Source organism: Scyliorhinus torazame, chromosome 14 (assembly GCF_047496885.1).
Source record: "Scyliorhinus torazame isolate Kashiwa2021f chromosome 14, sScyTor2.1, whole genome shotgun sequence".
Classification (NCBI taxonomy): domain Eukaryota; kingdom Metazoa; phylum Chordata; class Chondrichthyes; order Carcharhiniformes; family Scyliorhinidae; genus Scyliorhinus; species Scyliorhinus torazame.
Genome location: NC_092720.1, coordinates 6,603,707 through 6,626,251, shown reverse-complemented (window position 1 = coordinate 6,626,251; position 22,545 = coordinate 6,603,707). Strand labels below are relative to the sequence as shown.

Genomic DNA, 22,545 nt, shown 5'->3' with positions numbered 1-22,545 from the left:
AAATTTTTAAACCTTTATTATTGTCACAAATAGACTTACATTAACACTGCAATGAAGTTACTGTGAAAAGCCGCTAGTCGCCACATTCCGGCGCCTATTCGGGTACACAGAGGGGGAGTTTAGAATGTTCAATTCACCTAACAGTATGTCTTTCGGGACTTGTGGGAGGAAACCGGAGCACCCGGAGGAGAAACACTGTTGCTCTTTTTAACCTTCGTCTATTTGCTCTGTTTAGGTCACCTTTGCTCACGAGTCGCCAGGTATCTTTATGATACCGCCACGTGGTTCAAGTTCAGGTTACGATTAATAACACAGCACACCGCTTAGTAAGGATTAAAACAACGGTCATTTATTATATACAACAAGCAATATTAATACCCTAATACTACTATTTATATAATAAACCTATCACTACTGGCCAATACTTAACTTAGGAAGAGCCCACCAGGTCAGGGAAACGAATGACTTGTCCAATCAAATCTGGCCCGCGGGATTCAAAAGGCTGCTACAGGTCGGTGGCTAGGTGTCTCTACCGGATAGCGATCGTTGGATTCAAACTTACACTTGCCGGTGGCTGGTCTTGCGAAGGTCTCGAGCAGGCGAAGATGAGAGAGAGAGAGAGATCTGAACTTAGACCTTCACTTTTATAGGGCCCAGGGGCTTCCCGCCTCCCGGGGCGGCCCTTGACCCTGAGTCCCAAGTGATTGGATTCTGTCCCCAATCTCTGGGGTCGATGTGTCCAATGGTGAGGCGATTCCTCGATCAGGGGGTGGTCGCTCACCTGTCTTTGTTTCGGCCACTGCAGGCGCCGACAGGTCTGACCCGGTATTCAATTGCTAATATGTTGCAATTGTTCCTGGGGATAGCCGATTTAGCTGTGGATGTCTGAATAGATTAGGTGTAAACAGTCCTGAATGCAACTGCGGATACCTGGGTTGATGGGCTGTTGATAGCCCTGAGTATCGATCTGGGCTACGTTCCCAGAGCTGAATATGCAAACCTGTCTGCAGCTGCCTGCTTGTGTCTTCTTGGCTGTTTTTCCCAGCAGTCTTTCGGGTTAGCCGTTTTAAACTGGGTTTTGACCAGATTAATCGGAACGCAGCCATTTTACATGGCTACAACACGCAGACACGGGGAGAGCATGCAGACTCCGCACAGACAGTGACCCAAGCCGGGAATCGAACCCGGGACCCTGCCACTGTGAAGCAGCAGTGCTAACCACTGTGGCGTGCACATGTGACATTATGTGCTGCTATCCTGACTGATCTTTTTTAGTATCCACCGTGGATGTGCAGATAGACATAGACAGCAGGATCGAACAGATGAAACTCATAATTTACACTGAAGCAATAACAGGTTCATCCTGCTCGGTCACCTGGCAACAGGGTGCTGTGCAAACTTGTCTTCTCAGTAACGTTTATGACAGGCTATAATTTTGAGGCTTTAATTTAATGATTGCTGTAAACCATTCACGCTTGAGACCCATGAGAGGAGAGTTTCTTGGGGACATCATTCACCCAAAGGTGCACTGTGCTTTTCTAGGTGTTTGATTTAATCTATGTCTTGGTGAAAGAACCCTCCGGTGTAACACGATCGACTCGGAGAATGCCGTTCGTCTGCCCGTCCTTAACTGGTTGCTGGAAATCTGAAATAAAAACCAAAAATTGCTGGAAACACTCAGCGGGTTGGGCAGCGTCTGTAGCAAGAGAGAAATAATGTTTCAGGTCATTGAACTTCAAACTGAAGCCGTTTTGAGGGTTTAAGAGAAGGATGTCAGGTTCGACCTCTGAATCTTTGAGCTCTTATCTGCAATCACAAAATAGGAACAGCGGACTGAGGAGGCGGTTTAGTCCATTTGGCCCTTCAACCCTGCTCACCATTCGATAAGATTATGGCTGACCTGGCTGTGGTCTCAACCCCATTACCCTCGACTCCCTTGTCTATCAAAAATATCTTACCTCAGCCTTGAATAAGTTCAATGACCCAGCCTCAACCACTTCCTGGGGAATAGATTTCCACAGACTAATGACCCACAGAGGGAGAGAATTTCTCCTCATCTCCATCTTAAAACGGTGACCACTAATTCTTAAACTGTGAGCCATAGTTTCCGTCTCCTCCACAAGTGGAAACATCCTCCTGGTATCCATCCCCTCATTCATCTAAACTTCAATGGGTATCGGCCCAACCTGTTTAACTCTCCTTCATAAGATAAGCCCTTCATTCCAGGAATGAGTCAAGAACACAAGAAATAGGTGCAGGAGGTAGGGTGGCGTCATGGTAGCATAGTGGTTAGCATTGTTGCTTCACGGCTCCAGGGTCCCAGGTTCGATTCCGGCTTGGGTCACTGTCTGTGCAGAGTCTGCACGTTCTCCCCGTGTCTGCGTGGGTTTCCTCCGGGTGCTCCGGATTCCTCCCACAGTCCAAAGATTTGCAGTTTAGGTGGATTGACCATGCTAAATTGCTCCTCAGTGTCCAAAAAGGATAGGTGGAGGTACTGGGTTGGGGGGGACAGGGTGGAGTTGTGGGTTTAAGGGGGTATTCTTTCCAAGGGCCAATGCAGACTAGATGGGCCAAATGGCCTCCTTATGCACTGTAAATTCTGTGAGTAGACCATTCTGCCCATTGAGCCTGCTGTGCCATTCAGTATGATCATGGCTGATCCAGGCCTCACTCCATTCATGTCCCATAAGCCTTAATGCCCTGAGAGTTCAAAAATCTACCTGTCCCGGCCTTAACAATACAGATCCACAACCCTCGGGTTGAGAGTTCCAAGGATCCACAACCATTTGAGTGAAGAAATTTCTCCTGATTTCAGCCCCGAATCCTGAGACTGTGTCCCGTGTTTTAGATTCCCCCCCCCAGCGGAAACAATCTCTCAGCATCCACCGCATCAACCTCCGTCAGAATTTTGTAGCTTTCATTGAGATCGCCTCTCAAATACACCCAATTTACTCCGCCTCTCGTTTGTCATTTGTATAAATGACATAGATGACTATGTGGGGGGTGGGATCAGTAAGTTTGCGGATGACACAAAGATTGGCCGGGTGGTTAACAGTGAGGCTGAGTGTCTTAGGTTACAGGGAGATACAGACGGGATGGTCAAATGGGCAGGTAAGTGGCAGATGGAATTTAACCCTGAAAAGTGTGAGGTGATACACTTTGGAAGGAGTAATTTAATAAGGAAGTATACTATGAAAGGTCTGACACTGGGAAGTTCCGAAGAACAAAGGGACCTTGGAGTGTTTCTCCAGAGATCTCTGAAAGCAGAAGGCCAGGTTAATAGGGAGGTGAAAAGGCATATGGGACACTCGCCTTTATCAATCGAGGCGTAGATCACAAAAGCAGGAAGGTCATGATGGAGTTGAATAGAACTTTGGTGAGGCCACAGCTGGAGCACTGTGTGCAGTTCTGGTCACCACATTATAGGAAGGATGAGATTGCAGTTGAGGGGGTGCAGAGAAGATTCACCAGGATGGAACATTTAAGTTATAAAGAGAGGTTGGATAGCCTTGGGTTGTGTAGAGAGCAGCTGTTCCCCTTAGTTGAAGGGTCAGTTTGACACAAGTTCAAAATGAGGGGTGGGAGTTTAGGGGGGATTTGACGAAAAACATTTTTACCCAGAGGGTGGTGAGGGTCTGGAACGCACGGCCTGGGAGGATGCAGAGGCGGGTCTGGAACGCACGGCCTGGGAGGATGCAGAGGCGGGTCTGGAACGCACGGCCTGGGAGGATGCAGAGGCGGGTCTGGAACGCACGGCCTGGGAGGATGCAGAGGCGGGTCTGGAACGCACGGCCTGGGAGGATGCAGAGGCGGGTCTGGAATGCACGGCCTGGGAGGATGCAGAGGCGGGTCTGGAACGCACGGCCTGGGAGGATGCAGAGGCGGGTCTGGAACGCACGGCCTGGGAGGATGCAGAGGCGGGTCTGGAACGCACGGCCTGGGAGGATGCAGAGGCGGGTCTGGAACGCACGGCCTGGGAGGATGCAGAGGCGGGTCTGGCACGCACGGCCTGGGAGGATGCAGAGGCGGGTCTGGAACGCACGGCCTGGGAGGATGCAGAGGCGGGTCTGGCACGCACGGCCTGGGAGGATGCAGAGGCGGGTCTGGAACGCACGGCCTGGGAGGATGCAAAGGCGGGTCTGGAACGCACGGCCTGGGAGGATGCAGAGGCGGGTCTGGAACGCACGGCCTGGGAGGATGCAGAGGCGGGTCTGGAACGCACGGCCTGGGAGGATGCAGAGGCGGGTCTGGAACGCACGGCCTGGGAGGATGCAGTGGTGGGTTGCCTCGCATATCTTACAAAGTACCTGGATGAGCACTTGGCACGTCATAACATTCAAGGCTATGGGCCAAGTGCTGGCAAGTGCGATTAGCTGCATCAGTGCAGACTCGATGGGCTGAAGGGCCTCTTCTGCACTGTAGTATTCTGTGATTCTCTGATCATGGGAAAACCCCCTTATTCCAGGAACCAATTTATTGAACCTTTGCTGTATCGCCTCCAATGCAAGTGTATCCTTCCTTAAATATTGAGACCAAACTGCATATATCGTATTCCAGATGTAGTCTCACCACAACCCTGTATAATTAGAGCTGAACTTCTTTATTGCTGTCCTCCAATTCACTTGTAATAAAGGCTGACATGCAACTTTCTTTCCTAATTGCTTGTTGGACCTGCATGTTAACTTTCTGCGTTCCTTATGTGATCACACGCAAGTCTCTTTGAACATCAACACTTGTAGGTTTCTTACCATTTAAAAGTATTCTGCTTCTCTATTTTTGTGACCAAAGTGAATCACTTCAGACTTCCCTATGTTAGACTCCATCGTGTTACCCACTCATTTAACTCCTTGAAAAGAAATTCCAGCATTTTCCCAACAGCTTATGCTGGGCTAACTGGCCTGTAGCTCACTGTTTTCTCTCTCTCTCTCCTTTCATGAAATGTGGTGCAACATTTGCCAACTTCCAATCTGATCAGACTGTTCTAAACTCTAATGAATTTTGGAAAATCATAGCTAGCACACTCAACCTCAGGCTGTCGGCCACCAGCTCCTGAGAATTTGTCAGATTTTAGCCCCTAAGTTTCTCCAATACTTCTTTCTTGTAGATATTAATTTGAGTCGCGTGAACCTTCTCTGAACTGCTCCCAATGTAATTGTATCCCTTTTCAAAGAGGGAGGTCAAAACTGCCTATCTCTCCCTCCAAAACACCACCCCTGTCTCTTATGTACACCTGGCCAACATGCCACACTGTGCACTCACTCAACTTGCAGTCGTCAAAAACCCAGCCCCCCCTCTCCTAACTTACACCAAGTCCTGTTTTCTCTTCACTTCTGCACTCGCTGACGTTCATTAACTCTGACTGAGCATGTCCTTATTTTAAAATTTTCAGCCTTGTTTTCAAATTCCTCATTTCAAGTCTGTATCGCTCTCGAGAGCTCTGAAGAAGGGTCATACGGACCCGCAACGTTAACTCTGGTTCTCTCTGAAGATGCTGCCAGACCTGCTGATTTTTCCAGCAATTTCTGTTTTTATTTCAGATTTCCAGCATCCGCAATATTTTGCTTTTATTTCAAATGGCTAGTCTCCTCCTCTACCTTTGTGACCTCCTCCTGTCCTAGAACCTGCTAAGATTTTTACTTTCCTTCAATTTTGTGAGAATCCGTGGTTCTAGTCGCTCTACCGTTGACAGTCGCACCTTCAACTGCCTGCGTCTTAAGCTCTGGAATTGTCTCCCTAAATCTCTCTACCTCTCTCTCCCCTCCTTTAAGCTGCTGCTTCAAACCCACCACTTTGACCAAGTTTTTAACCGTATGTCCTCACACTTTCATCGATCCTTTCACCCATGGGAACACTCAGTGTCACAATTTCCTTTATGATACTCCGATGGAGCACATTGCGGCAGCGAATAAATAAAAGTTATGAAATGAAATGAAAATCGCTTATTGTCACAAGTAGGCTTCAAATGAAGTTACTGTGAAAAGCTCCTAGTCGCCACATTCCGGCACCTGTTCGGGGAGGCTGGTACGGGAATTGAACCGTGCTGCTGGCCTGCCTTGGTCTGCTTTCAAAGCCAGCGATTTTGCCCTGTGCTAAACCCGCCCCTCTGCTGGGTAATTGTCTCTGTGGGTAATTTTAAGCAACCTATATCAATACCAAATACATTTTTTAGTAATAAATGGTGCAGCTTAGATACAGAGGAAGATTCCATCTACTGTGCCCATTAAGAAGTAGGGCTAGGGACAAAGAGTTAGGAAATTAGGACTAGTTGGATTTCTCTTTCAAAGGGCCGACATGGCCATGACAGGCCAAATGGCCTCCTGGAGTCATTCTCTTTGGAGAAGAGAAGATTGAGAAGAGATTGGATAGGGGTGTTCAAAATTATGAAGAATTGGACAGAGCAGATAGAGAGAAACTGTTCCCATGGATGAAAGGATCGAGAAGAAGAGGACAGACACGGAGTTAGTGATTGGCAAAAGAAATATCTGTGGCGGGAGGAAACATTTTTTTTGTTGCAGTAAATGGTTAGTATCTGCAATGCAAGGCCGGAGTGTGTGCAATGGCAAATTCAACTGTACTTTTTAAACAGGGAATTTGATAAGCTTCTGAAGGGCTATGGGGAAAAGGCTGGGGTGTGGGTCTCGCAGTGTTGCTCTTCCAAAGAGCGAGCAGGGGCTCGATTGCACAGCCTCCCGACTGTGCCATAACAATTTTAAGGGCTCGGAAGTTGGAAAGAGCAAAGTATAGCTCCTGTTAGTCTTCTCTATAATGTGCCTGAAGCAGGCCAGCTCACAGGTGCAAAGGAATGACATCTTTGCCATGCAGTCGCCTTCATGTGAGATTGTTGCTTCATAGAATCATAGAATTTACAGTGCAGAAGGAGCCCATCAAGTCTGCACCGGCCCCCTATCCAAGCCCAGCGACCCCACCCAAACGTTTTTGGACACAAAGGGCAATTTAGCATGGCCAATCCACCTAATCTGCACATTTGTGGATTCTGGGAGGAAACCGGAGCACCCGGAGGAAACCCACGCAGACACAGGGAGAACGTGCAGACTCCGCACAGACAGTGACCCAAGCTGGGAATCGAACCTGGGACCCTGGAGCTGCGAAGCAACAGTGCTAACCACTGTGCTACCGTGCTGCTTGTAACAAATTGCCTCATCCTTTGTCGGGGCAGGATTCAGACTGTCCCAAGTTGTATCCGTCCGGTTATCATGGACCTGTTATCAGAGCAGCTTGACAAAATGACCAGGACAGAGGAATTGGGGATGTGCTAGTCTATAACTGAGACTTCTTTCGGAAATAGTGTAGGAGGGAAGGTCTGAACGGGAAGCGGAAAATGACGATGAGAACATTTCTCCTGCAATGTTTTTCTACCCTCTTTACTCTCCCTGGCCTCAAATGAGTTGTCATCTTGTAGGATTATGTGGCATTCTTGTCGGGGTTTAGTGGTTATTGTACAGATCGTGATTAGGATCCATCAGCTCCAGTTCAGGAAGGGAGAGAGGGACACCAAGCCATGTGTGAAAATGTGCAGTGTTATCAAGACGTGTCTGACCAGATCCAACAGTGTCTGTATTTGGAATATGCACACTTCTTGATCGCAAATGTTGAACTTTGAGAATCAAGTTTTGAGGCCGCAGTAACCCAGTGAATATTTCACCTGCAGTAGTTCACTGCTTGTTTTGTGCTGTTATTTCCTGCCTTGTTGTGATTGTCCTTCTCTCTATGCCATGCAGCACGACGCCAGTGAATACGTCAGGTCCAAGCCTCGGGTGGGGCCGGAACAAATGACAGGGAAGCCTGAAAGACCAGGAAGGTAATCGTTCTCCTGGTAGCATTCTCCCCTTTTCCCAAACTTTTCAAAATGTGATGGCTAGTTCTGTGATGTGTTTCCCTGATCACTGGTGGCTGTCTTGTACATGCAGTCACCTTGAGAATGCAGGGCTATCCAGTGAAGGTCAGACATTATTCAGCTCTGGAAAGTACCACATTCCAGCACAATCCAGATCTCATCCAGGATCATTTTCTCTTTGTCCCTTTTCTCAGGACACAAATTTGTGGTATTCCGGTGAGTCCCTGAGGAACGAGCAGCGCTCCGAAAGCTAGTGACTCCAAACAAACCTGAATGGACATTAAGCTGGTGTTGTCAGACTTCTTAATGTGCTCACCCCAGTCCAACGTCGGCATCTCCACATCATACATAGAAACAGACATAGGAAACAGAAGCAGGAGGCGGCCATTCGGCCCTTCGAGCCTGCTCCACCATTCATTATGATCATGGCTGATCATCAAGTTCAATGACTTGATCCCTTTAGCCCCAAGAGCTATATCTAATTCCTTCATGAAATTGCAGAATGTTTTCACCTCCACTACTTTCCGTGGGAGCGAATTCCACAGATTCATCATTCTCTGGGTGAAGAAATTTCTCCTCATCTCAGTCCTAAAAGGTTTTCCCTTATCCTCAAAATATGACTCCTCGTTCTGGACTCCCCCACCATCGGGAACATTCTTTCTGAACCCCCCCTGTCTAATCCTGTTAGAATTTTATAAGTTTCTATGAGATCCCCACTCAGTCTTCTAAACTCCAATGAATATCACCCAAACCGACTCAGTCTCTCCTCATATGACAGTCCCGCCATCCCAGGAATCAGCCTGGTAAACCTTCGCTGCACTCCCTCCATAGCAAGAACATCCTTCCTCAGATAAGGACACCAAAACTGTACACAATACTCCAGGTGTGGCCTCATCAATGCCCTATACAATTGCAGTAAAACACCTCTATTCCTGTACTCAAACCCTCTCGCTGTGAAGGCCAACATACCATTTGCCACTTTTACTGCCTGCTCTACCTGCGTGCTTACTTTCCGAGACCCCAAGGTCTCGCTGAGTATCCGCCTCTTGATTTACACCCTTTGAACTAATAATCACCCTTCCTATTTTTGCTACCGAAGTGGATAATCTCACATTTATCCACATTATACTGCATCTGCCAATTGTATGCCCACTCACTCAGCCTGTCCAAATCACAATGAAGCATCTCTGCATCCTCCTCACAGCTCACCCTCAACCCAACTTTGCATCATCTGCAAATTTGGAGATAATGTATTTAGTTCCCTCTTCCAAATCATTAATATATAATGTGAACAGTTGGGGTTCCAGAACTGATCCCTACGGTACCCCCACTAGTCATTGCCTGCCAATCGGAAAAAGACCCATTTATTCCAAATCTTTGCTTCCTGTTTGCAAACCAGCTTTGTGCGGCATGGTGGTACAGTGGTTAGCACTGATGTCTCACAGCTCCAGGCACCCAGGTTCAATTCTGCCTCGGGTGACTGTCTGTGTGGAGTTTGCACCTTCTCCCCGTGTCGGCTTGGGTTGCCCCTGGGTGCTCCGGTTTCCTCCCACAGTTCAATGATGTGCAGGTTAGGTGGATTGACCATGATAAATTGCCCTTTAGTTTCCAAAAGATTAGTTGGCATTACGGCGATAGGGTGGAGGCGCATGGACTTAAGTACGGTGGTCTTTCCAACGTCCGGTGCAGACCCGATGGGCCGAATGGCCACCTTCTGCACTGTAAATTCTATGATTCTTTCTATCCATCTCAAGCCACGACCCGTAATCCCTTGCGCTTAAACTTTACATAGTAATCCGCTGTGTGAGACCTTGCCGAAGGCCTTCTGAAAGTCTAAATAAACCACAACCACCGGGTCTCCCTGGTCAACTCTACTAGTCACAGCTTCAAAGAATTCTAGTAGATTTGTCTAGTGTGCTTTCCCTTTTGTAATGTTGTCTCATCACTCTTTCATCATCCATGATTGGTTTTTGGCAAGTAGATCTGTTGCCGCTTGGGTGCGTAAACTGGTTTTAACTGGTGCTCAATTCTGTGTGAGTGATGCCTTGATACCAAACTTGAATTCCAACCAGAACCCAAGCCGTCAAAAACAAAACCTTTTCTCTGACTCATCCTGTCTCCTCCCTGTCCCCCGGCCAGTCCCAGCAGCCACCACAGCTCCAATCAAACACAGCAGTGCCGAAGAATTAGAGCACAAGAACTTTTATTTATTTATTTTTCTTTTTCTTTAAATTTAGCGTACCCAATTCATTTTTCCAAAAGAGGGGCAATTTAGCGTGACCAATCCACCTAGCCCGCACATCTTTTGGGTTGTGGGGGCGAAACCCACGCAAACACGGGGAGAATGTGCAAACTCCACACGGACAGCGACCCAGAGCCGGGATCGAACCTGGGATCTCGGCGCCGTGAGGCAGCAGTGCTAACCCACTGCGCCACCGTGCTGCCCAAGAACTTTTATTTAAGATGAAAATCACAGGAAACTCATTGCTATCCCTGGGCAATGCCCAATACTTTCTCCACCAATTAAAACGGCTACATTTAAAATGGAACAGTCATTATGTTGAAATTATATAAAAAGAAATAATTGAGAATTGTATTCTGTAAAGTGTGCTGTTTATTTCTGGCTGGAACAGCGGTGTTTATTCACTGTCCCCACCTAGTTGAGGTACACAGAATGCACAATCAAGTATAATTACAGAAATAATGCCCTATTAATGCTCAATTTTAACTGATTGTGGTTACAGTTGACTGCAGTTAAAGTAATCTGTGGCTGAGTGTGGAACTTGACTGCAGTTTAAATATTGCGACACAACAATGACTGAAGGATTTTTATCACCATATATTGTGTTGTGGCAGAGAAACCAGAGCAATCTGTTGTGGAGATTGGTGAATGTAATGTTGATTGCTTCAGTGGTGCAATTTATTCTGCAGCTCATGTAATGATCTTATTGAGCAAAATAGTTTTGCCTGCCTCCATTTCTGTTTTGGGTCGTGTCCGCATTGTCCTTCTGGTCTGGATCACGTTTGCATTGTCCTGTTTGATCTGGGTCGGGACCGTGTTGTCCTGTTTGATCCGGGTTAGGACCGCGCTGTGCTGTTTGATCCGGGTCGGGACCGCGCTGTGCTGTTTGATCCGGATCAGGACCGCGCTGTGCTGTTTGATCTGGGTCAGGACCGCGCTGTGCTGTTTGATCTGGGTCGGGACCGTGTTGTGCTGTTTAATCTGGGTCGGGACCGTGTTGTGCTGTTTGATCTGGGTTGGGACCGCGTTGTCCTGTTTGATCCGGTTCGGGACCGCATTGTCCTGTTTGATCCGGTTTGGGACCGCGTTGTCCTGTTTGATCTGGGTCAGGACCGCGCTGTGCTGTTTGATCTGGGTCAGGACCGCGCTGTGCTGTTTGATCTGGGTCGGGACCGCGTTGTGCTGTTTGATCTGGGTCGGGACCGCGTTGTCCTGTTTGATCCGGTTCGGGACCGCATTGTCCTGTTTGATCCGATTTGGGACTGCGTTGTCCGGTTTGATCTGGGTCAGGACTGCGCTGTGCTGTTTGATCTGGGTCAGGACCGCGCTGTGCTGTTTGATCTGGGTCAGGACCACGCTGTGCTGTTTGATCCGGGTCAGGACCGCGTTGTGCTGTTTGATCTGGGTCGGGACCGCGTTGTCCTGTTTGATCCGGTTCGGGACCGCATTGTCCTGTTTGATCCGGTTTGGGACTGCGTTGTCCGGTTTGATCTGGGTCAGGACTGCGCTGTGCTGTTTGATCTGGGTCAGGACCGCGCTGTGCTGTTTGATCTGGGTCAGGACCACGCTGTGCTGTTTGATCCGGGTCAGGACCGCGCTGTGCTGTTTGATCACTGTCAGGACCGCGCTGTGCTGTTTGATCCGGGTCGGGACCGCATTGTCCTGTTTGATCCGGGTCAGGACCGCGCTGTGCTGTTTGATCCGGGTCGAGACCGCGTTGTCCTGTTTGATCCGGGTCAGGACCTCGTTGTCCTGTTTGATCCGGGTCAGGACCGCGCTGTGATGTTTGATCCAGGTCAGGACCGTGTTGTCCTGTTTGATCCGGGTCGGGACCACGTTGTCCTGTTTGATCCGGGTCAGGACCACGTTGTCCTGTTTGATCCGGGTCAGGACCGCGTTGTCCTGTTTGATCCGGGTCAGGACCGCGTTGTCCTGTTTGATCCGGGTTGGGACCGCGTTGTCCTGTTTTATCCGCGTCAGGACCGCATTGTCCTGTTTGATCCCGGTCAGGACCACGCTGTGCTGTTTGATCTGGGTCAGGACCGCGCTGTGCTGTTTGACCCGGGTCAGGACTGCACTGTGCTGTTTGATCACTGTCAGGACCGCGCTGTGCTGTTTGATCCGGCTGGGAACCGCGTTGTCCTGTTTGATCCGGGTCAGGTCTATGTTGTCCTGTTTGACCCGGGTCAGGACTGCACTGTGCTGTTTGACCCGGGTCAGGACTGCACTGTGCTGTTTGATCACTGTCAGGACCGCGCTGTGCTGGATGATGTGGGGGGAGATTGACACTTGCCACAATTCAATAAGCTTTACGATACAATTTTCCTTCTCACAGGCCTCCTACACACAGAGAAGAGTCAGTCCCGCAGCGCCCTTCTCGCCCAGTTTCCAAGTCTTCCGAATCATCACAGAAAGGTACAGTATACGAGAAGTCTGGAGGCTGCTGGGCCAGATGCCTGGTTTTGAATGGGATTGTAGGGGAAGAAGTTTCATTCTCACACATTCAGTTTTATTAAAGCTGCAGATCCATACTTGATGGATTATAGTTGCTCTGTGCATACAAGTAGCAGTGGTGATCTGTCTATAGACAAGTTCTCAGCTCCATTCTCCACACCTTGCAATCTTTTACTTTCCTCTTCAACTGTTTGTAGGAGTCTCCCGTTTTCGATTTCATGTTGTCTAACATCGTTCTCTTTCTCATTCTTGGTCTACATTGCTCTTTACTCTCCTGCCAATCACCTCATGCTTTACATTATGATCCATCCAACCTTATTGCCTTTCCTTGATAATTCCCTTGATAATTCCCTTGATAATTCGCTAATGATCTTTCCTCTTCACCACCCAGTGACACGTTTCAGGATTCACAGATCATAGAATCTACAGTGCAAAAGGAGGCAATTAGGCCCATCGAGTCTATACCCGCCCTTGAAAGAGCATCCTACTTAACCCCACGCCTCCACTCTCTCCACCCTCTCCACATAACCCAGTAACCCACCTCACCTTTGGACACTAATGAACAATTTACCATGGCCATTCCACCTAAAAAGCACGTCTTTTGGGACTTGTGGGAGGAAACCGGAGCACCCGAAGGAAACCCACGCGGACCCGGGGAGAAAGTGCAAACTCCACACAGTCACCCGAGGCTGGAATTGGACCCGAATCCCTGGTGCTGTGAGGCAACAGTATTAACCACTGTGTTACCGTGCTGCATTTAAGCAGTTTATTTGCATTATCAGTAACTTTTCTTTAGATGCAGCAATGAATCACCAATATGTACGTCAGATTTAATGTTGAAACAATAGCCTAAAAACATTTGTGACATTACTGTATTTTAGATGTTCCCCTTCCTATTACAAGAGATAGCCTGACTCAGCGTCGGATTTTCCTGAAATGTTTCTACGTCTTTGTTTTTGGTTTAAGGCTAAAGGTCCACTAACCTACATGAAGTCTTAAGATGTTTGGAAACAAATATAGTAAATTGTCAGCTATAATGCTACCTCTGGCTTTACAAATCAGCTAAAAAATAAGTGGGGAAATATTCTACATCAGACCATAAGACATAGGAGCAGAATTAGGCCACTCGGCCTATCGAATCTGCTCTGCCATTCAATCATGGCTGATATTTTTCTCATCCTCATTCTCCTGCCTTCTCCCCATACCCCCTTACATATATTTCTGTTACTTCTCTGAATGGAATTTTAACACTATTCACGAGAACTGCCTCTGCATTGGGCTTATGACTTGGTAACTGGGTTAAGACACAATTCAAGGATTTCACAGTGCAATGTCTGTTCTGAGGGCAAGTGTGGCTGACATAGTCATTCTGGCACAGCAGGAGGCTATTCGTCCTATCAAATCCATACTGGCCCAGCAGAACAATGTAATCAGTTCCACTCACCCGCTCTGTCCCTGTGGCCCTGTAATTTTATTTTCCTCGTGTGCCCATCTAATGCCCTTTTAAAATTGTCGTCTTCTCCGGTTGAATCACATCAAGACCCCACATGCAGCAATAAGATGTGTAGTCCTGTTGTTGGAGATGGTTGAGGTGAACTGTTTTGACGAGGAGAACTCTCGTCTTTCTTGAGGGTGCTACAGAATTTAGAGTTCCAGGTTCTATTTCTGTAACGCAGATGGATTTTGTAATTCCAGAATATTTCTAAATGTTTGGTAACCCCTTAATGTGTTGCTGAATGGTGTGGTCACATAATTTTCTGATATATTTTGGGATACTTGATCCAGAATTTGAGCCCGATGGAACTAAAATGCTTGCTTCATTCTGGTCATCCTTTTGGGGAAAAGTTGTAGCATCTCCAGCTGAAGATCAGAATTATTTACTTCCTAACTCTGTGATGTGACCAGGATATTAACCAAGCTTGTTCTCTGAGGTTGAGGACGTTGAATGGTGTGTCCCTCGTCTCCATTTATTCACCTTCGCTCCATATCCCTTTATAGCCTTACCTGTCGATCACAAGTGTGAAAAAGTCAGTTGTTCCTAGCACCTTCCAAACCCACAACGCTACCATCTCGAAGGACAAGGGCAGCAGACACATGGGAGCCCCACCGCCTGGCTTCTCCTCCAAGCCACTCACCATCCTGACTTGAAAATATATCATTGTTCCTTCACTGTTGCTGGGTCAAAATCCTGGATTCCTCCCTAACAGCACAGTGGGTGTATCTACACCACATGGTTAAAAAAAATGTTGGCCGTTTTCTTTCCAGAATTCCATGAATCCTGCGTGGAGAAGTGGTTCCTAAACTCACTTGCTCTCAGTGCAAGGTGATGCCCCCTTTTTCTAGCTGTTTCACCAGAGGGTAAAGTTTTTCTAAATCGACCCTAACCCTTAAATCATCTTAAACACTTGGGTTAGATCGCCTCTTAAACTCGAGGGAATCCAAGCCTAGCCCAAGTTACCTGTCACCCTTTTACCCATGGTGTTGCAACGATGAATCTGCGCTGTATCCCTTTCCTGGAAAATAGATCCTTCCGGAGATTCCTGGTTCAGTACCAGCCTCGTCACTCTGTTTATTAATTGGAGTTTGTGTGATCAGTTTCTTATTACAGGCAGTGATTGAGAGAATTGGGCAGATCCGTAGGTGAAGAGGATTGGAGCTTTGAGAGTTGCACCAGTTTCTGCCCTGTGTGGATCAAGCCCAGAGTTGCCGAAAGAGTTTCACCCAGTGCTTCCCTCCGATACGTCCAAGTGGGAAAAGGAAAAGGACTGGATGTTTTCCGATTTGACACAGCAGATTGTAGTGGGCTACCTATCACTGCAGGCCTGGTCTTGTTTTGGAGTGTAAAATCTCTACTGTTAATGCGTTTGCACAAATAATCCACGAGAAAGAACTTTAAAAAATGTTTTTAACAAAAATTAACAAGAATGTTAAGTTGTATTAACTTTTTATTTTATATATATATATATATATTTGTTTTTAACCATTTAACTCGGGTTTTCACTGTCTTCTAAAAGCTGTGCTCAGTTTGCAGTTGCAGTAAAATTTTAATCACATGATGGAAATTTGTTTTTCCCCACTGTCTTTCCGGTTTCCTCGCGCTCTGTGACATTTTCCTGCTTCTGGTTAAGTTAGGTCCACCTGATTTACACTGATTTTTAGGACACGTACAGTTTGGCTGAGTGTTATTGTACAATTGATAACTTGCTGTAGGTGGGTCTGCAGATGCCGTTGATGTTGTGGGTGAGATCCATTTCCCGGCTAAGGAAGGGAATCTAATCCTGATCTGTATCAGCTTCTATCGAACAAACCTTTCAGCACAAGCGCCTTCAGGATTTGGGAAGATTGCTGCATGCGTGTCCTTTCCATTTTGTCATATCTTGAGCCCCACTGTCAAAATTATTTACCATCGTATATTTCTGTGTCACCTCCTCTCTCAGAAATGCGTATAACAATACTGAAACCCATTTGATTTCTCACTTTCCACAGACGACATATTAAAATGCTGTGTCTGCAGTCCCATTATAAATGCTCATGTTCCTATTTTAAATAGAAATTGCCGATGTCAAATTGTCATGCTGTAATTGCACTCTCCCATAATTGGAGGTACAGTAGCAGCATCAGAGGAATTTACAGTGGCAATATAAAAATAAGGACTGAATAATAATGACTAAATGTGGGAACTGAATTAAGTCTTCGAGCCCTGTTATTTTTGGTCTGAAATCCCTGCATGCAATGACTACTTAATTTGTTGAAATATTGCATTAAAAAAAAATTTTTATCGTCAATTTGGAATTCTTTCTATAACTTGGAATCTACCAACCCCTCCAATAATGTGCATCAGGTCAGCTGGTTGGAAAAATTCTTCCTGTTTTTCTTCAGTTAAATTTGGGGCTATTTGAAAGGCTGTAATTCAAAAGTTACAATTTTCAGGCGTTGCTAAAAGATGCTTGTTCCCAGCTAATCTAGTTATTGTAGGAACACTGGACGAGCCTGGCACGTTCCATACAGTGTGTGAAACACCAGTGAGTGATTAACTGCTAGCTGTTTTGTTGTTGCCTGGATATCTACAATTCTAACTGAAGGCCGATCGTCAATCTGTAATGTTTTAATGAAAAACACACTTAACCCTAGTCCCAGCGTCACCCAAAACCCCTCTCTTTACACAATCCTCCTTTTTAAATGCTGCACAAATTATCAATCAAATGTTCTTTGCTTGGATGTGTAGGAAATAATTTAACTGCTTCCCTTTGTGACAAAATGCTGCATTTTTGTAGTTGGAATGGATTTTGCAGGATTCATTGCTGTCTGGCTCTAAACGAAGGTGCTACTCTCTCCTGCCTGTGCTGCATGTGGTGTGTATGTCAAGCTTATATAAATTACTGCTGCATGTTCTGTGTTTATGCTGCTTGTGCTTCATGTATGTTGAGCAGCAGCGATGAGCAGAGGTCAGAGACTGTGCCAAAAATGCGAGGCCAGAACTTTGAGCTACTGAATGGCGTCTTTTTAACCCAAAGTAGTTTATAAGTGATTTAATCTAATCACCGGTACTCTAAAGTGGCGAGAGATAAAATCAATGAGTGCTGAAAATCTTCAAAGAAAATAAATCAGTGTCTGGGGTGTGGCAGAGGCAGGTTTGTTTAACGGCACTCTGTACTCTTAACTCTTTGGATGCCAAGAACTTTGGAGCGCCTTCTCCTTTTTTAAAACGCATCAGATTCGCCAGACAATGGTGTTTTTTGCTCACCCTTTCACAATTGGTGGCAATACAGCTCCCGGTTAGCCCAAGGATTCAGATTTCTCCCTCTGTTTGGGGGGGGGGGGGGTGGCAGTTATACCAGAGCAGCATCTGTGAGTGAATGAGGTAGCATCATGCCTGTGCTGTGCTTCAGATATGCATCATCACACTTGCTTCTGTTCATCAGTGTCGGACGTTGCACTGCTTCGGTCGTACTGAGGAAAGCAGCAAAAGGCCAGTTATAGCCATCATTTTCTCCCATATTGACACCAGGTATTTGGGGATAAGACATAGGAGCAGAATTAGGCCACTCGGCCCATCAGGTCTGCTCCGACATTCAATCATGGCTGATATTTTCTCATCCCCATTCTCCTGCCTTCTTCCCATAACCCCTGATCCCCTTATGGATGGTACCAAGGTCTCTGCTCTCTTTCGTGGACCCGCCTTTGGCAGGTCTCAGGCAGTGACTGATTCTAAAAGTTCAAGTTCAAGGGGATTTAAGATGCTTTGAAGAAGTTTTCACTATTGGCTGCCCTCTCTGTTATAATGACTCTGAACCTGTTTCTTGGCCTGTTGGGTGTGCCGACCAATTCTGATTGTGCAGATTTGAACGAAACTTTTAAGGAGACCTTTTCTCTTGTGGCCTTTATCTTCAATGGTCCTTCGACTGTGCTCTGCACCTCTACCTTCCTTTGTACCTGTTCTTGGGGAAGGCGGTAGCATAGTGATGATGTCAGTAGACTAGTAATCCAGAGGCCCTGGTTCTGGGGCGGTGGGGGTGGTGGTACAGGTTCAAATCTCACCACGGCAGCGGTGGAATTTAAAACTTAATTAAGGAATCTGGAATGTCAAGCTTGTCTCAGTGTTGACTGTTGTAAAAACCCGTCTGGTTCACTAATGTCCTTTAGGGAAGGAAATCTGTCATCTTTACCCGGTCTGGCCTACATGTGACTCCAGACCCACAGAAATAACTGCAAGCCACTCAGTTCAAGGACGGTTAGGATGGGCATCAAATACTGGCCTTGCCAGTAACGTCCACATCCCATGAAAGAGTAAAGAAAAAAAGAGTATGCCTTGTTCGGGTCAGTATTTACATCTGTGCAAGTCCCCTGATGCGGTGCTGGGATCTGTATCTGTCCTTTGTCCCCCTCACACTATACTGGAGTTTGTGTCTATGCCTCTGTGTTCCCCTAACACTATCCTGGTGGAGCAAATGTTACTGCCACCCTCATTACCCTCCATCGGACCTTTTCACGCTGCTCCTTCTGCCCTCTGTGGGATCTCTCACTCTTTCATGTTCCTCATGTCCTTCTGCTTTGTGTGTCAATGTCTCCTTGTTCTGTCCTACTCCTGCACATGAGCCTCAGAGCCAGAATATCTAGTTAACCCCCAGCATGTTTTGATAGGTAATTATCCTCCTGCCTATCAATCTTATTTTTAAGAATACTTTTGTTTTAGGTGTGTGCATTAATGTTGTCATTGTAACTGCACTGCACAATAACCAAAATCTACAGACCATATCCGATTTCTGCCCAGTATCAAATCTCCCTGTCACACCGCTCCTTAAAGTCAGACTCGTGTAGACAAGTGTTTCCATTGCCTGTCACTCAATCGCCATTCCTAGAAACATCGAAGATCAGAGCAGTAATATGCCATTTGGCCCTTCAAGCCTGCTGCACCATTCAAGCCAATCATGGCTGCTCTTCCATCTCAGCGCCATACTCCAGGGCTCTCCCCATTACCCTTGACATTCAAAGTGCCACTGTTTCTACAGAAAACAGGATCAGCAATAACTCAGAGCAATACAAGTCTGCCTCTTCTCACAGGGAGCAGCATAAAAGTAGCCAAGTCAACGAGCCTTAAAATACTTGATAAAACTAAACGAAGCTTGAAGTAATCTTTTTACACCAACAGATTTTAGAGTTTACAATGGCAGTTGATCTTCACTTCCTTTGAGTTTGGTGATGCTTCTAAATCTGGTGTATTGGTGACCCCCCCCACCCACCCGCTGCCCAATCCAGTTCATGTTTAGTGTGGATGGGCTGAATGTTTGCCAAGAATTCATTTTTAAAAAATCCTTTCCGTATATCAGGCTTACATTAATACTGCAATGAAGTTACTGTGAAAATCCCCTGGTCACCACACTCCGTCGCCTGTTCGGATACACAGAGGGAGAATTCAGAATGTCCAAATTACCTAACAGCGCGTCTTTGGACTCTGGGAGGAAACCGGAGCACCCGGAGGAACCAAGGGGCACCTTGACAAATACATGAATAGGTTGGGAAGAGGGATACGGATCCCGGGAGTATAGAAGATTTTAGTTTAGACGGGCAGCATAGTCGGCGCAGGCTTGGAGGGCCGAAGGGCCTGTTCCTGTGCTGTACTTTGTTCTTTGTTTGTTGAGACCCACGCAGATACGGGAGAACGTGCAGACTCCGCACGGACAGTGAACCAAGCCAGGAATCGAGCCTGGGAACTTGGCACTGTGAAGCAATAGTGCTAACCACTGTGCTACCAAGCAGCAGTGGAAATTAGCTTAGGGAATTGATGAAGCTACCTGCGCGAACCCTGAACTCTGCTTCCTACCGAATGTATGTGGAGATCACCTTTAATGTGGCCACTGTCACCCTCTCTGCTACTACACAGTACCCGACATTATGGCCATGATTACTGTCTGGTCACTCCATTCACCAAGCTGCACCCATTCCTCATCTTACTGACTTCAAGGTCTGTCCTTCCTCAGTGCTGCTCCACTTGCACCTACTCGCGTTCTCTCTAACTTCTCCTTTTTACTTCTCAGAATGTGCGTATCGATGGAAAGGCTGTCATTGATTGGCCTGTTCCCAGTTGCACAGGCAAAAGGGGGTAGTCGGTCTTCCTCATTGTGCTGCCAGCAGTTTAATACAACTAGGCTACTTTGGAGAGAAATAAACAGTCAATGAAAATGAAATGAAAATCGCTTATTGTCGCAAGTAGGCTTCAAATGAAGTTACTGTGAAAAGCCCCCAGTTTCCATATTCCGGCGCCTGTTCGGGGAGGCTGATACGGGAATTGAACCGTGCTGCTGGCCTGCCTTGGTCTGCTTTAAAAGCCAGCTCTTTAGCCCTGTGCTAAACCAGCCCCTTGCTAAACCAGCCCCTGGACATTGGTGTGGGACTGGAGTCACATATACGCTCAGACTGGGTAAAGAAGCTTCCTTAAGTGGAGAACAGTAATGAACCAGTTGGGTTTTTCACCACAATCCAACAGTTTCATGGTCACTTTAACTGAGGCCAGCTTTTCGTGTAAAATTCTGGAAATGCCAGAGTAGAATTTGAACTTGTGTTCTCCAGATTATTAGTGCAAGCTTTCGAGTATCATTCCAGTACTGCAGATACTTCACTATCGTGTTCCGTGCTGGATTATTCATTGTGACATCCCCCTCTCCACCTACATCAATGTCAGACACTCGTTTAGCTTCAGTAATCTTACCCTCTGGAACACTTTCTCAATCCCTTCAAGCTTTTCCTTCCTTCACTCACTCTCTGTCCTTCTTTCTCCCCACTCACACTTCTGCTTTATCCACTGCCCCATAAAGTGCTCCGAGATATTGGGACATCTTTGTGTAACTGAAGAGTCTTATAGAAATTAAGCTAGTATGGAATGTAAATTATTGATCTATGCTCTGGATTGATAAATATTGTCATTTTTTTGCTTGAAGTGCTGCCCTGTGGAGACATTTCCCTTTGCATTGCATGGTTTTCAAAGTAGCTTCCTCACACTTGTTGTTTTAACATATGCACTTTTCAAATTGAATACGAGCTGGGCTTTCCCCCCACGGCAGTGTTTATCTATCAAATGAGGGGACATAAATCATTCTGCAAAAGATAAGTTGGTCAATGAAGCAGCAGTTCAGACCAGTCTTCCAGGGATGATGAATGTACATCGTAGTTACGAATGGAATTGAGTCTTATGTGAATTAGTGACAAGTAGTGAAAGGACTTGAGCCTTACAACAAACTTTATTATTTCTTGACAAATATATGAATAGGATGGGAATAGAAGGATACGGACCCAGGAAGTGTAGAAGATTGTAGTTTAGTCGGGCAGTATGGTCGGCACGGGCTTGGAGGGCCGAAGGGCCTGTTCCTGTGCTGTACATTTCTTTGTTCTTTGTTCTTTGTATACTGACTGGTTGTCCATTTTGGATATCCATGACTCGCTCGGTGATGTTGCCTCAGAATGTCCACTACCCTTTGGAGGCCAGGTTCATGTGAGATGGATCAACACTGCCTGCAGGCAATGATTTTCTGAAACATAAATCCCAAAGGCAAACTCCATGTAGCCAGCGTTGGGTTTGGGATCAAAGTTAAGCTCATTCTCAAGAAAGCGAGGTGCAGGCCACCATTGAGGTTGAAACTAGAAGACAAATAATTTAATGATGAGTTGATGCCACACTCTTGTATGTTGAAGATGCATAGTTTGTAGTAGGTATTGGACACTGAGGAAGACGAGGAAGTCCCCAGGATACAGAGTAAAACTGACTACATTTTGCCGATTAGGGCCGATCTCTACCAATACCGAATGCCAGATCAGTATTTGGACAGTTCAGTTCTCCTCGCTGTGTTAAACAGTGTTATTGGTCTTCCCTCTGCTCATCTCAGCTCAGTAAATATATTCCAGATATGACCAAATATTGAGTTGATAGCAGCATTTATTTGCCAAATCTTTACTTTGTACTATTGTTCCGAGCACACTACACATGACGCCCGACATTACGCCGTGCACTGTATTCATATGTTACCGACTGTTAAAGATCTGCTTTTGTTGATGCCACCCAGATTATTTTTGTAAATTATTTTTAATTATGTTTAAAATTATTGCTTATGACAATAAACAGAAGAAATGCTGCTTAAAGATGAACTAGTGACAGATGTACTTCATTCCTCAGCATTTATATAGAAGTGTTCTCCACCTTGTTCATATTGGTTCGCTGATGCCAGTCAGCTTCCGTCTTGCTGAGGAATCGTGGACTGATAATCTTTTATTATTGTCACAAAGTAGGCTTACATTAACACTGCAATGAAGTTACTGTGAAAAGCCCTGAGTCACCACACTCCGGCGCCTGTTTGGGTACACAGAGGGAGAATTCAGAATGTCCAATTCACCTAACACGTTTTTCAGGACTTGTGGGAGGAAACCGGAGCACCCGGAGGAAACCCACGCAGACACGGGGAGAACGTGCAGACTCCGCACAGACAGTGACCCAAACTGGGAATCG

General features: G+C 46.4%; 1 protein-coding gene across 2 annotated transcripts in view; it reads left to right on the top strand.

Moving 5' to 3' along the window:
- Positions 1–22,187, top strand: part of ccdc50a (coiled-coil domain containing 50a) — a 117,956-nt gene extending 95,769 nt beyond the window's left edge. For both annotated transcript variants that reach the window (XM_072473644.1, XM_072473643.1), the window contains 3 exons: positions 7,740–7,819; positions 12,433–12,512; positions 15,147–22,187. In XM_072473644.1, coding sequence (XP_072329745.1) covers positions 7,740–7,819; positions 12,433–12,512; positions 15,147–15,166 — 180 coding nt within the window. In that variant the 3' untranslated portion in view covers positions 15,167–22,187. The remainder of the gene's footprint in view (positions 1–7,739; positions 7,820–12,432; positions 12,513–15,146) is intronic.
- The last annotated feature ends 358 nt before the right edge of the window (positions 22,188–22,545 follow it).